Source organism: Eucalyptus grandis, chromosome 4, assembly GCF_016545825.1.
Source record: "Eucalyptus grandis isolate ANBG69807.140 chromosome 4, ASM1654582v1, whole genome shotgun sequence".
Classification (NCBI taxonomy): Eukaryota; Viridiplantae; Streptophyta; class Magnoliopsida; order Myrtales; family Myrtaceae; genus Eucalyptus; species Eucalyptus grandis.
Window position 1 is genome coordinate 16542601 of NC_052615.1, and position 15715 is coordinate 16558315.

Below are 15715 nucleotides of genomic sequence, written 5' to 3' on the forward strand. Positions count from 1 at the left end.
CAAAAGAAAATCGATTACAATCACTTAGATACACATACAATAGGATATATTTTCTCAAACTAATAAGGGATAATAATGCAAATGGGTCATGAACTTTGGCCTGAGGTAAATTATAGTCCTTAAACTTTAAATTTGTTTAATATTGTTTTTAAATTTTAGCTCAATATGTAACGTTGCCCTTAAATTTTTAATTTTTTCAATATAATCCCTAAGATGTCCACTGTTGTCTTTTCATTAATTTAAGTTCAAGGACAACATTGAACATTTAAAATTATTTAAATAATCTAATGACTAAATTGAAAATGTATCAAAATTTAAGGATCACATTAAACAAATCAAAAGTTCAATAACGATATTGCATGCTAAACTAAAGTTCAAGAATCACAATAAAAAAATTTAAAAGTTCAGAGTCCCTGTCGCACATTAGACCCAAATTTAAAAATTCGTTTACCCTAATACAAGTGACTTTCTAATGTATTATATAAACATGTTGCTCAAACTTCAATTGTGGCCATAGCAGGCGGACTGCTTGTGAACTGCACTAGTTAGTCAAAGAAATGCATTAAGAAAAGTTACTTAGCACTTCATTCTACGTCATCGTCGACATTAACTCACACCGATGTACTAACATCCATAGTACACGTAATTCAGCGTGCTCTGGGCTCCAAACTCGATGACCAGCTGCATTTGCGAGGAAAACTTGTAAAGCTAAGCAAAACCTAGCTTTTAGCCTGCACAAACTAGACAAAAAAGCCAGTCGTGTGTCAATTTAGGATCTACAAATCAATGCAAACTCGAAGTTCGCAACCTTGTCTAGCTATAATTAATGGGGAAATAGAATAATATCGTGCGTACGCAATTGAGAGATCTGTGAGATTTAGCCAGCTTTCATTTTCTACTTGTTTTATTGTTTATTATTCACGTTCTAACAGGTACGAACTTATTTTAAGCCAAATGTGAAGTTCTAAGACCATAAGAACCCTAGTCCGGCGCTTCAAGTGTTGACTCTCTTAAAGTAATACCAGAAAACTCTTCATCAATATGGTCAAATGGCACATCCTTTCATGTCCATATTTATACATCATCCCTTGCATAAGGAGAATTTTCAAAGAATCCTTCCTAATTCGGCTTCTGATTTCAAAAACTAGGAATGAAACCGGTCACCTTTGCGAAAAATACCTAACATTTTAATTTCCCTCTTGTCCATTCTAATAAAAAATAAATCATTTTCCACCTTTCTACCCAAAGTTCCGTATTTCCAATTATCTCACCATTTTTCAAACGTAGCTTAGTTCACGACATTTAAAATGGAGTCTCACTAATTATTATCAAATACAGGTAGAGCGATATGAATCACATAGTGAAATTTGGCAATTAAATACGATGTATCTCTTTAAGGAACCATGCGTAGTTCTTTGTTTTTTTCCTGAGGGCATAAATATTCCTTGGCCTTTTCGTCTCTCAAAAGATGCTCCTAAACACTGATTCGAGCACAAAACCTATCATATGAAGCGTTTGACCACTAAACCGGTCTCTGGACGTTGAGAATGTATTTCTTCTCTAGCTAACAAACAAATTTCAAGCTGTAAAAATGAATAATTCGCAGCTATTCTTCCTTGAGCAAGGCTGTTCTCCACCAAACATGGACTCAATACTCGCAACACGGTAACTTCTGTTTCGAGCAAATCGCATTAAGTATTGACTCATTAACCACGCTTATCTTTCTTTTCCTGCATTGTAATAATCCTCACTCTGGTATGAAATTTATATTAAACGTATGCAGCGTGTTCAAATAGCACAGTCAGGCAATATCTTACATGATTTGCATTGGCTCTCTTCCGAACCTACATGAAACATTTATCACGTCGGAGAAAAATTTCGCATCATTCTGAGGGCGAGGTTTAGCTGCTACCAGGCAGCAGTAGCAACGCTGCCACCCGCAGCCTGGACGCTCGTTGACTGAGCCCCGTTTCCCTCACCTACATGTAAATTACTAGGAAATTTCCACCCATCAAATATTGAAAATGTGCCCCCTTGATCTCATACATTGAAGTCACATGGTCATTGGCATCATGTCTTTGAAAGAAAACTCTTTTTCGTGCATGCACATGCAGGTAGGCCATGTGCACGTAGCTTGCTTAGTTTCCGCTCGCATGGACTCGAGGAGGTTCGCATTGATGATTTTGAAGAAATCAATTAAGTAAAAGACCGCGAATCCCAATATTAATCGTTCACATCGCACAGGTCTCTCAAGAACCCTCAGCATATCATGGTCTAGAAATCACCCACATCTGCATCAAATAAAGTGCACACAATCTCTATATATATACAGAGACGGAGAGGGAGAGGGAGGGAGGGAGAAGACATAAGAAGATCCTACGAGTTAGAGAGAACGCAGAATACTTCGTATAATAGTTAAATCGAGCTATGGCAATCTTGGCTCTTCGGGTCGTGGCGACGGCGACCTTGATGAGCATGGTGGTGGCGGCGGCGGCAGCACAGCTGCAGGTGCATTTCTATAAGGACTCGTGTCCTCAAGCTGAGCTGGTGGTGAAGGGGATAATGCAGCAGCGCTTCAGCGCCGACCCGTCTATTCCCGCGGGTTTGCTTCGTATGCATTTTCACGACTGCTTCATCCGTGTAACTCCTCTCTCTCTCTCTCAAAGATACATTTTTTTCTTTTATGATATCAACAAATAATTTTCCTTATGTTTTCTCTCTTACTTTCTTTGAATTATTTCTTTTGTCACTTCGTGTACAGTTAATTTCGTTGGGACTATAAATGGGATGTATTTTCTCATAGTAATGTTGAATTGCCTTTCCAAAAATTTAATCTTTAATCCGATAATTTGGATATTCTCGCTGTCTTCTTATTCATCGTCCTTTCCTACAGTTAGCACGGATTTCTAATTATTATTCCACCTCATAATGTTTTTTCTTCTTTTGATAATATTAAAAACTTGTTAGCTACACATATATATCAAGAAAGGAAAAAAATAATAGAAGACCCCAATTTATATTTCATACAATAAAAAATACTAGCAAATTTGTCCTCTTTTTTATTACCCTAAGAATTCCCAGGAGGTTTTTTTTTTTTTTTTTTGATCGAAAACGGAAAATATATTATAACTTTAGAAGCTTACAACTAGACAGTAAAGCATCAGTATATACAAGATCTAGCAAAATGTCAAAGGAATTACATCAATTGACTAGGTACAATTCTCTCATTAAATTATGCACCTACATATTATATCTTAGCACATGCGCTTTATCATCCAGCTCATCAAGTAGTAAGCATCCAATGCTTGAACTACGGTACTATACATCTCCAGACATTTTTAACATTTTTCTAATAAACTAATATTTCGTCCTCTTCTGTTTACCGCGATTAGGGTTGCGATGGCTCGGTCCTCATAGACAGTAATGGCAACAGGGTGGCCGAAAAAGATGCACCTCCTAATTTGACCCTAAGGGGGTTTGAGGTCATCGACCAGATAAAAGCCGAGCTAGAGAAGCAGTGCAAGGGGATCGTTTCTTGTGCGGATATATTGGCCCTAGCCACCCGAGACGGCGTTGCCCTAACCGGAGGGTCGGCCTATGCTCTTCCCACCGGACGAAGGGACGGGACGGTCTCGAACATCAGCGACGTTCATATTCCTGGACCATCCTTTTCCGTTGCTGCGGCAGCTAGTGCCATGCAAACTATCAACCTCTCCCTAGAAGATCTTGTCACTTTATTAGGTAAAGCAACGTTCACTTGCTCGAATCCTCAATCTGTAAATAGGACAAGACATGCTTATTGATAAGAAGATGATATCTATGGCCAGGGGCACATGCGATGGGATTTTGCCAGTGCGGTTTCTTTGTGGACCGGCTCTACAACTTCTTAGGTTCGGGTCAAGCCGACCCGAATATCGACCAGCAATTCCTGGGCGTCCTGAGGCAAAAATGTCCGCGACCCGACCCCAGTGTCCCGTTCAATCTCAGTACCGACCCCAAGATCTTCATGACGCCATCGTCCAGCACACCTTTCAAGCTCGACACTTCGTTCTATCGAGGGGTCCTCAATGAACAGGCAACTCTTCAGTTGGATCAAGAGCTGGCGTTCACCGACCTCACGCGCCGGATGGCGGCGGACTACATCAGCCAACCCAACGCGTTCCGGCGGAAATTCGCCAAGGCAATGATCAAGCTGGGGAATGTGAATGTTTTGACTGGACAGCAGGGAGAGATTAGAGCAAACTGTAGGAAATTCAATCAACCAAGTCATTGACTAAATTGTTCTATTATTTGGAAAATGATAGTGTTTGTGAATGCTTTCTGTTCAAAGACGCGAAATGACGAATCGCTACTCATTTTTGGTTATATGGTGTGCTGGCGTGACATCAAATTTTCCCTCTACATTGTGTACTTTTTCAATCACTATTCTCTTCACCAATCTCCTTACTACATAGGTAAATTAAATTGACACTCACGCCTACATGAGAAATGGGTGACTACATAACGAAAGTTCGTCCATGCCTATTATTCTGGCCTAATTTTTCGTTTCTCCTCAAAGAAAAAAGAAAAAAAAAGAGACTATTTTAATAGGAATAATGGAAGTGGGAAATCAATTCAATTAGGGACATAAAAAGAAAGTCTGGTTTCGATATAACCCAACATCGTCAATTATTTTTCGTAATGAGGTTCGCTTCGTAGGACTTCTGGAATTTGTTTTATGAGTTCATGTCAAGCCGAGTCCCAAATGTTGTATCTTCACTGAACATGCCAAAATGAAGATGTAATTTCGGTTCTAGTGAATTCACTGGGGCTTCGGGTTTGACGATATCCATTTCTGTATACATAGGGGTCGGGAATTTTCGTGAGAACAAACGATTTGACATGTTTATGGAAAATGGAGATGACAAATCAGAAAGCGCCATGTGATGCGTGATGGGGTGAGTGATTCAGCTCCCGCATCACCATGAGTGTGGCACAGTTCTAGAATTCGGCATGTGGTGCTTTGAGTTAGGATCGTGAATGTTTGTCAACACTTTGGAAATAGCAATTTTGAAATGAAAACGCTTCACTGGAAAACAAAGAACGAGTTGCCGATATTGCTTTTAGCACTTTTAGCTGTGAAGAATTGATATTTTTACTCGAAAGGTCAAGACAAAAACAATGAAAAATAAAACCCAATAATCATTTCATAAACGGTAAATGAATTTCTCTGTTAGATTGGTCATATATGAGAAAAATGCTGTCCTTTTTATTGTAACGATGACACGATCAAATACATTATAACTATATATAGAAGATTTTTTTACTTCACGTACCAAGATTTGTTAAAACCATATATTATCATAGGTATATTTACTTCATAATATAATGAAAGGACCCCTAATAAAAAAAATAAAAAAAAATGCCGTTATATTTCGCATGGATTTGTCAGGGAAATAGTTGTCTTCACGTGAACTCTCTAGAAAACTAGGAAAGTTGCACAAGTTCCCAAGTTGTCAGGACTGGAAAGTTCACGACTGCACATGCATGCGATCGGGACTCATTGGTTTCCAAAACTAGGATGGTTTTTGGGGTTTTTATTTTCTTCGCTAGAAAGGACAGTTTTTTAGGGTTGTTTCCATCTTTTTTTACCCCTTGATTCTTGCAATTTACCGCCATAAATTTCATAAATCGATTCCAAGGTGCCTCCTCACGTTATTTAGGGCGCGTTTGGTTGTGTTTTGTTTAAAAATTGTTCCAGGGAACAAAAATAGAAAAAAGTATTTTGTTCCGGGAACAATTTTTGAACAAAAATACGCGTTTGGTAAACTTGTTCCGGGAATAAAAAATAAACAGAAACATGTTTGGTAAATTTTGATAATTTTTTTATTTCTTTTATTTTTTCTATTTTTTCTTATTTTTCCTTTTTTCTTTTTTCTTTTTCATTTTTTTTCTTCTTTTGGCCGGTCGCCGACCAAGGCCTTGGTCGGCGACCGGCCGGCGAGGCCGAGCTCGCCCGCCGCGGCGGGCGAGGCGCGGCCTCGCCGGCCACCGCCGGGCGAGGCCGAGGCTCGCCGACCGTTGGGCGAGCTCGGCCTCGCCGGCCGGGGCGAGCTCGAGGCCGGATGCGGGGCGAGATCGAGCTCGCCTGAGCCGGCGCGAGGTCGGCCTCGCCTTGATCCGGCGAGGCCGAGCTCGCCCGGCCGGCGGGCGAGGCCGGCCTCGCCGGATGGGCGAGATCGAGCTCGCCCAGGGGCGCGAGAGTCGGCCTCGCCATGGGCGGGCGAGCTCGAGCTCGCCGGATCCGGCGAGGCCGACCTCGCCCGGCGCGAGCCTCGGCCTCCCGAGCCACCGCCCGGGTCGGCGTCGCGGCGGTGGCTCGGCGAGGCCGAGGCTCGCGCCGGGCGAGGTCGGCCTCGCCGGATCTGGCGAGCTCGAGCTCGCCCAGCCATGGCGAGGCCGACCCTCGCCGGCTACGGCGAGCCTCGGCCTCGCCGGGGACGGCGAGCGTCGGCCTCGTCGGGGCCGGCGAGCCTCGCCGTGGGGCGAGGCCGCCGGCCAAAAGAAAGAAGAACAAGAAAATAAGAGAAAAAAAAAGAAAAAAAAAAAGTGTTTCTCATTTGTGTTAAAACGAGAAACACAAAATTGTGTTTTCGTTTGCTTTTTTTTTGTTCCTGGGAACAAAAGAACAAAAAAGGAACAGAAACGCACACAAACGCGTTTCTGTTCCTTTTTTGTTCCCAGGAACAAAAAAACAGAAATTTCTGTTCCTGGGAACAGAAATTTCTGTTCCTGGGAACAGAAATAGGGTGCAACCATGCAGGCCCTTAGTTTTCTAGTTCGATCTCATTTTCTACATTTGTTTTTCATATTTACGGTAATTAAGGAAAAGAGGCATTTTTCTTATATAAAATTGAAAATATACTTTTACACTTTAAAACTTACGGGCATTGCACATACCAATAGAAAATAACGGATAATTATAGGCTGTAAAAAGTTGGAAATTTCATTGGAGTTTTGTGTAATTAAAAAATAAGAAAACTATTCAAAGGGGTTAATGATAATTTACTTTAGTAGCTCCTGAAGTAACGATCGACGAGTTTATAATATTTTTTGCCTCGACCTGGAATTAATTCCCCACGCCAAATTGCAATGAAAAATGAGCGAAGAGAATGAGTTGGATTGGAATTTGGGCCTACGTACCCATGGACAAAACCTACTTCCCCCCCAAAAAAAAAACTCATTTTTTGTATGCATTCGGCTTAGCATTTGAAAAAAGTCTTTGAGTTAATATAAAGGATTTGTCTGTCATGCTTTGGCAAAAAGCATCTTGTAGGTTCCCTTCGACGAAGGAACTGTGGAGGACTCGTGGAAAGACCTCACATGTCAAATTATGAGACCAACGCGACTGGACCAGCCGTCGGAAAAACAAACGTGTTCGATGGAATCAAATCTTAGATGAGACATCAGTGCCTCCACTACATAAAAGACAATGTCTACAGCGGTCCTCAAATTGGTTTGATCATTGTAGAGCGCTACATATTATTGAAGTCTAGGTATAGGTGTCTTTTGTAATGGATATTTCTCAATGAACATTCCCAATCATCATTGAAAGTTGCTACTTATCAACTGCAACTCGATAGCCTATATATAAGATGAAACACTCATTCTATTGAGAGGTGCTGACAACTCTCGCTCTTCCTTAGCAATTAAGTTTCTCAATTTCCCTCTCACAAGTACTGATTAAGCAGCAGATACTCAATCCGGATGCAAACCCGAACGTCTTAACCCGAATTTTGTGGTGTAGATTGGCACTTGAAGCGAAGCTTTTCCCGATTGATTGATTTCTAAGTTGAGCATAAACACTCTTAGTTAAAGCTAAAAGCTATGATAAAGAAGCAACAACTACCCTGATTGATTCCGAAAAATCAAACCAAACACATCCGAACACATGTCTATTCCCAAGTCTAGAAGATATCTTTAGCTATTTATTAAGGGAAATACGACTTCTAAATAAGACACTCTGGAAAAAACATATATACTAGTACGTATGAATAATTAAAAGGGCCTGAAAGTGGATATCTTATGGATGTTCTTTCATAGTAATTATACGTATTTATTTCTATCTTAGCATCTCCAAAATATCAAAATGAGAGAATAAAAGTATTTTACGAGGTTGGTGCGTGAGCCACTTTTATTTTCTCGTTCTTGATATTTATCTTGAGATTTAAGCTAGCGCTAGAACATAATTTCTTTTGAAATTGATGAGTTAGTCTCACAAATTTCTCCAAATCCATATGCCCAACTAATTTAAGTTTGTTGACTGATTTGGAGAACAACTACACAATGAGTCACCTTACAAAAAAAAAAAAAAAACTACACAATGAGTCTTAAATATATTATACGAATGCCAATTCAATCCTATATTTTTCAACTTCGTCAATTTAGTCCTAAATATCTACACAAATTTTTTTATGTAAGCATTCCAAACAATTAGAAACAAAAGTTGTTGACATAGCGGTGTGTCACGTAGAACAAATTTCCAATCAAAATTGATCAAAAGAAATATATTGGAATTTTACGCAATTTTTTAGGATGGAAAGACAAAATTGAAAGATTTAGAATTGGATTGAAATCCTTACAATATGTTATAAATTAATTAGATAATTGTCTTCTTCATATGGACTTGATCGACTAAAATGGCAATCAAGAAAGTTCTCATTGAGTGCTCCATGTCCACGTGAGCATGATTACTTTAATCACCGATTTTGCAAGTTATGTATGTCCTCATTCCCAGTCACTCTCAATCAACCTAATCTTGACAAGAACAGATCATTCCTCTCCGGAACCCTCCACGTGGCACTTGTTGAATATTTTAATAATTTAATGCATTCTCTAGTGATAGCTCCAAGAACATTAGCTTCCCTAGAAAACCCATCTTCTATATTTAAATTATTAGTTGACCATGATATGTACACATAACCACATTTCATCCATACACTTGTAAATCCATTCGGTGGGATGCTTTCACGTTCCGGATGTACCTTTCGTAATATGATTGCCCAATAATACCAATATTATAATATTAAGCATAAAAAATAAAGAGAAAATTATCCAAAAAATTGAAAATTTTATCACATGATAGCAAATTTAATTATAAATTTTTTAATTTGACCAATTTAGTCATAAATCTTTTAACAATTACCGGTTTAATCCTTCCAACCAATTCTATTTAGAAATCATTGACGCAATAATCCAGTCAACATCAATTGTCCTATGTGGCTTGAGCGATGCTAATAAGTCGAACATGAACAACATGGATGCCCAAATATATAGATACACTAACCCATATCATAACTAAATGAATTTACTAGACTAAGTTCATCAGAAAAAAAAAAATCCTTTAAGAGATAAGGAGAATGAACATAAACAAATGCTCTATTTGTTTTGCAAAAAAATAATAAATTAGAATTCTTTTCCTAAAAACAATCTTCATATCACTTGAAATAGTTAATCAATGAAAAAAAAAAATTATTATTGACAACAATTTATGTCTAAACATTTTTAAGGATAATGAAAATATTTTTATTTTATTTTAGTAAGAGATAAAAGTGATTAGAAAAATATTTCTTAAATTATTCTCTCTCTCTTTTTTTGTAAAATAATCGGAGTCAAAGTGTATGCACGTGTTGACTACTTATTGGATGAGAAGACTACTACACAACAGAGAAATGAATTTGAGTTACACCCACGTGGCCGCATCTTCATGGTACGTGGCGAAATCTGTTTATTCTAGTAACTTATAATAAATTAAGCCCTCCAAATGAAATCTGCTCCGGTGGTGCGATTTGCTAGATCACTGATCATTCTTCTTTAAAAATACAATTGTCTTTTATTAATACAACAATATGTCAACCCCAACAGCAAATACCAGCAATATTCCCACAAACACAATCGGATAAAACCACTTAAAAATTCATTAGTCGAATCCGACGGCCAAGAAGCTATCATGACAATACCGAGTATCAAATCAAATCAAATAGGGAAAGTTACTTGCGAATATCTGAGCCTTGAGTCAGAACAATCCTTCAAATCATTAGCTTCCGCAATCACATTGGATGACCTAGAAAATCAAGAAAACAGCTTAGTCTAACACCAAAAATAAGAAATATAATCGGATATAGCCACGAAAAATAGAGAAATAAGCTACGGCAGAAAATCGGGCAATGTAGATAATCGAAGTTGCTTGGTTCAAATTGCCCCCCACAATAAAAACAAAAGGGAACAGAGAAGACACGAAGGAAGGGAATGATTGCCCCAATGACAGTGGTCCAAACCTTGACGCTGACTCCTTGAGATTAGCCATGAAAATCTGCTGGATTGGCTTAACCGCACAACCATGTCGACTCTTGTGGATGGCTCTCGATGATTGTTCTTTTGTCTTACCTTGGTTCGCACTTATCTTGGGAACAAGCTTGTGGATTGTGATAGACCTATCGTCGAGAACATGCCCAAGCCCTCGAGATTCTAGCCAGAAGAAACCGACCATATTTCACATGTAATGTTAAAATCTCACCGTGCATGCATTTGACATCTAATCTCTACACAGATATGTTCACAGCGCCCTGAATTTATAGCACTACTTGCTGCATAGATTCTTTTCACTGGCATTAGATAGAATGAAAATCGATCTAGAGAATCTGGTGGCAGTTGAAAGCAATCGATGATGCATACAAGTACCAGAAATTCCACCAATTAGTTTCAATAATTGACTTGCTAATGTGGATTCTTGAGGTGAGCAACCGGGCTGGTCTAACCCGGGACCCAAACCGATCTGGCCTTATCGGACCAAAGCCAGTTCACACAGAGTTTGGGTAGGTTTCTTGATAAAAAGTTGGGGAACCCGCCTTTTCCACCATAAAGTTAAACGAATTTAAGAAAAGTTGAGTTCTGTTTGTTCTTTGCAACCTTGCATTATGTTTGATCTTTTTGAATAAATGTTATAAAAAATTTTGTCTATACTTCACTATCGAATTTATAAAGAAAAAAAAAAAACATTTGCTTTCTTACCTAATAATTTGTACTTGCACCGTCTTCATTCTCCCATCATGTGCCATGCACCAAGTTTCTCTACTACATATGCGTATTACCTGTCATTCTCTCTGTCATTGTACGATATATCACTCACAATCTGTCATTCTATTACACATGCAGATGTATCACTCATAATATATTTTTCTCGAGGCTAATAAACGATTTTATAGTTTATTTGAGATCGAGGCGACATGTGGTTAGACCTTCATCTGCTAACGTGCCCGATCTCTAATAAACCAAAAATTTGATGCACGCAATGCTTTATGCTTATTGTATATGATCTACTTTCTTTTTTGGGTTTATATAGGGTTAGCTAGCTTGTTATCTTTTGTCAATTCCATTTTCTTTATGCCATTATTGCCAAAACCTCCCTCCACTCTCGCAACAACAACATTAATAATACGGGAATATAATCTTCATGTGCTCTTGCACATGGTAGGGCATGGCATGCCAATTTTGAGATTTTTCTTCTACAAATCGCCCATGAATTGAAGTTTTGCTTCTATATAAGCGTTATTATGTAAACAAGATTGAGTTAATTTTAGACTAGTCAAACGGGTTGGTCGGTTTGAATTTGAGTCGAGTCAAAAATGATCCAACTCAAATTGATCCAAAACTAAACTAGTAACTTATACCAAACTCGATCCATATTACTAAAACATTTCCATGTTTAACTCAATCTAGGAAAATCAGTACCCAAATTGAAGTGAGAGTACAGAGTGAGTGAGTGCAAGGTCGATTAAAGATGTGAGAAAGTGAAGAAAAAATAAAGATGCCTTGGGTCTAAATAAGTGTGAACTAATTTAACACTTGTATCATTTTAGGCTTTGCTACTCTAAATTTATATATGATTAGTTTACTAAACATAATTAATCCATATAACAACTCAGTACATCAAATATGGGTTAAGAAATGGGTCAATGACCCATTTTGACGATATTATATATATATATATGTTGATGCACTAAATGGACCTAATTACATTGTAAAAACCGAATGAAATTTTGCACATATTTGTAAAAGGTCCATTGAAAGGTTCGTTATTCTCTTTTACACGATTGGTATGATTTGATGAAATGAGTCTGGATGGTACGTGCTCCCGTTGTGCGCTTACCTAGCTAACATCTCGAGAGTACGAGCCTAATCCCTAAACCATTAGGCCAACCATCTTTTAAAGTGTGCATAGATTCATAAAAAACTATCCGCATATTAACGCAAAAATTTCCTTGTATGATAATTTGGACAAATTTATACACCTCATGTCAATTCATAGTGGGACTTGCCAGGTAGGTATAACGACGGATATATTGGACCAACGACTCAAAAAGTCAAAAGTGATCAGCACCTTGGGATATCTTTGGTAATATTTACGTTCTCGAGAACAATTTATTTTAAAAATTAGTTCTTTTTTATTTCTATTTCATATAATATTTTTGAGTAAAATAACGTATTTGGTAATTACATAAATTTTTATTTGCGGAATAAAAAAATAACTTAAATACATTTAATATGATCCATAATTTTTTTTTTGTGACATAGAATTTCTCTAAATTTTTTAATAATTTTTTGAGATTTTTTTCTTTTTTTCCTCTCTTCTTCTTCCTCGTCTAATCGGTCACCGAGCGTCAGCAATGGGTGGCAACAGACGGTGGCAAGTAGTGGCAAGCTATGGGCGGCGAGGAAGAATAAGAATAGAAAAGAAAAGCAAAAAAAAAAAAGACAACGACTTATTTCTAAAAATTATTCTATGGAAGAAAAGTTACTTTTTTTCAATTTCTTATTTTTATTTCAAATCTATTCCTTGGCCATTTTTTATTCCGAGAAATAGAAAAATTAATTGATGTTACTAAATAGATTTCTATTTTTTCTATTTCAAAGAACAAAAGCATAGAGAAATAAAAATGTTGACATAGAGATCCTTAGTCTCCTATTCAACTCTCATTAAGAAAGCAAAACCTTGATCTTCTTTGGGGGGGTGATGGACGTCGATTCGTAAAAAATGAATGATTTGAAAAATATTTTTCTAAAATGATCACTCATATTATTTACAAAAATGAATGAAAGAAATTTTTTTTTTTTTTGCATCATCCATGAAAATATTTAAAGAAAAATTGTTGTTGATAGTAAAAATATTTTCATCGATTGATTATTTTAAACGATATGAGTGATCATTTTAGGGAAAATATTTTTCAGATCATATTTTTCTTTCACGAATAAGCAGAGCATTAATCTTTATAATTCTTCCCAACACACCGTGTGGAATTAATGAAGTTGTGTAATCAAATGAAGGATATGTTTTCTGCTAATTTGTACTTAATACTCATTGTCGATGGTAGCTTATGACAAATTTAAAGGCGTAAGATTTGCGGGACTGCCGGTGTCTTTTTTTTTTTTTTAAAGAGAGGACGAAGAGTTAGATCGATGTTCTTAGCGGTGATGGGACCTCTGGCCAATTTACGCTCATTGAAATGTTAAGTAGCTTTGTACTAAAGTTTGTTATTATCTTCCTTTCACACACCTAAGCATAAAATTTTAAACACTTTGTTTATCTAGCTTGCTTCTTTTTTTTGTAAAGAACATATGGATAGCTTTAGAAAGATCTGCTTTTTCTAAAGGTCAAGTTTATAATAATGCATTTATCTGGAGGATAGAATCTTCTTATCCAAACTATGCAAATATAGAGATAGTTGTTCAAAAAGTCTCAAATGACAACTAATTCAATTTTAAACATTTTTATTTGATCAATTTAATCGTAAATTTTTTAACAATTCATTAAAAATTATTAACATGGATGCCAGCCAACCATTCTTTTGCTTGACATGAACAATGTTAACTTTAATTTTGTTTCAATCTTTTGAATTTTTCTTTTTTCTTTTTATTTTTCATTTCCTTCTCTTTTTTTTTTTTTTTTTTCATTTTTCTCTATTTCCCTTGGTTGGATTCCAAGTCATTGATGATTAAATAAGACGCCATACAATTGATTTTTGAATAATTTTTCCTTGTAAGTAGGTCATTATGGGTCTCAATTTCAATTTATAGGGAGAAAGTCATCGAATCATTTGTCCGTCAAATGGTGTAGACTTGAAGTTGGTACTTCTACAGAGACCGTGGGCAATAGAGCATGATAATTATTAATTAATGTATAATACAGTAGAATCACAGTTGCGGTCATCAATTACCTCGCCTGGATAGAACAGACTTTTTAAGCAAAATAAATCTCTCCTAAAAAATAACTGTCAAGATAAATTTCCCCTAAAACTATTTTTAAGGCTGGGTTTCTCACTGACTAATCATCCTTAAAATTGCCTAGTCACCCTCTTCATCTTAACCACTTTTCCTTATCTCCTAAAATTGTAAAAATCATTCCCATTATTTTGCACAATCTTTACTGTTTTAGGATCATTTATCACAAATAATTAAAGTTTTTAAACATAAGTTGCATGCAATCAACAAATAAGTTTTCATTTATAGATTTGTTATTGTACAAATTTAATCCCGCATGAAGTTTATATTACAAATATTGACAAAAATTTCAATATGAATTTTAAACATGTACAGCATCTGGTGAATATGCTATATATATAAAGACACACAAGTATTACAACCCAAATTGAATATAGATTTTATATTATTATAAATATTATTTAATATTAATTTTTTTATATATACTATATGGTGAACAGAAAATACTGACAAAAATAAATTACAAAGAAATCCATTTATTTTCTAATATATTAGATTAAATTCCGAATGTTAAAACAGATACATATCCATCAATAGGATTGCATTACCTTTCCGCTCCCAGGTGTATCAATCATAACACGGTATAAATTTTGGTTCTTATCATAATTATCCTTTTTTAAATATCTTCAATATCGACTTTGTTTAATGAAAACAGCTTCATAATTAATCTAATCTTTAAACTATCATCTACCTAGAAATAAAATGGATTAATATAAATTCCCCTCTAATCACTTTTGTAATCATATTCAACATAGGCTATATAGTTTAGTTGTACTTCAAATCTTTTTATCTGTATTTTTAATTTAAACTCCATGAGAGATTAAACTTGTGGAGTAACAAATCAATAAATTCAAATTTATATTTCCAAGGGAATATACTTTTGTAAATAATGTGAAACGCGATTTTTAATTTGGAAAAAAAATTATATGATATGATGATGCTCAAGTTGTTGGCGCTAACACCTTTATGATAAGGTGCTCCCAAATGGACCACTTTTATGCGATTCAAGAGCAATTGCCGAATCATTTCTAGAGAGAGAAGCAAATCATACTTGAAAAGTCAAATGATTAATTAATTGAGAAATGGACATTCACTTGTCTATAGGATCAAACTTTCAAAATTATCAGTCTCATGGGATTAAGACCCTAGTTGACTTATTTCATTTCTCTAGATTATAATATAACTACCACACAAAAAAATACATCATGTCATCAAACAAGATGGAAAAACCTATTAGCAGTTGAGATTTACTCCAAGCTCAGGCCATGGCACAAGGACTTATAGATGGACTAATAGATCACCTATCAACGGGGGATTGTTGAGGCGGGAGTCGAACCTTGTCAATGCAAATTGCCCAATTCTAATAAGCTGAGCTGGCCCCTCCGTTGGTATCAAGATT

General features: G+C 36.4%; 1 protein-coding gene across 1 annotated transcript; it reads left to right on the plus strand.

Moving 5' to 3' along the window:
- Positions 1-2364: 2364 nt before the first annotated feature.
- Positions 2365-4337, plus strand: LOC120292422 (peroxidase 57-like). The gene is made up of 3 exons (XM_039310587.1): positions 2365-2640; positions 3393-3741; positions 3828-4337. The coding sequence occupies exons 1-3, from the start codon at positions 2428-2430 to the stop codon at positions 4271-4273; spliced, it is 1008 nt and encodes a 335-aa protein (XP_039166521.1). The 5' UTR covers positions 2365-2427; the 3' UTR covers positions 4274-4337.
- The last annotated feature ends 11378 nt before the right edge of the window (positions 4338-15715 follow it).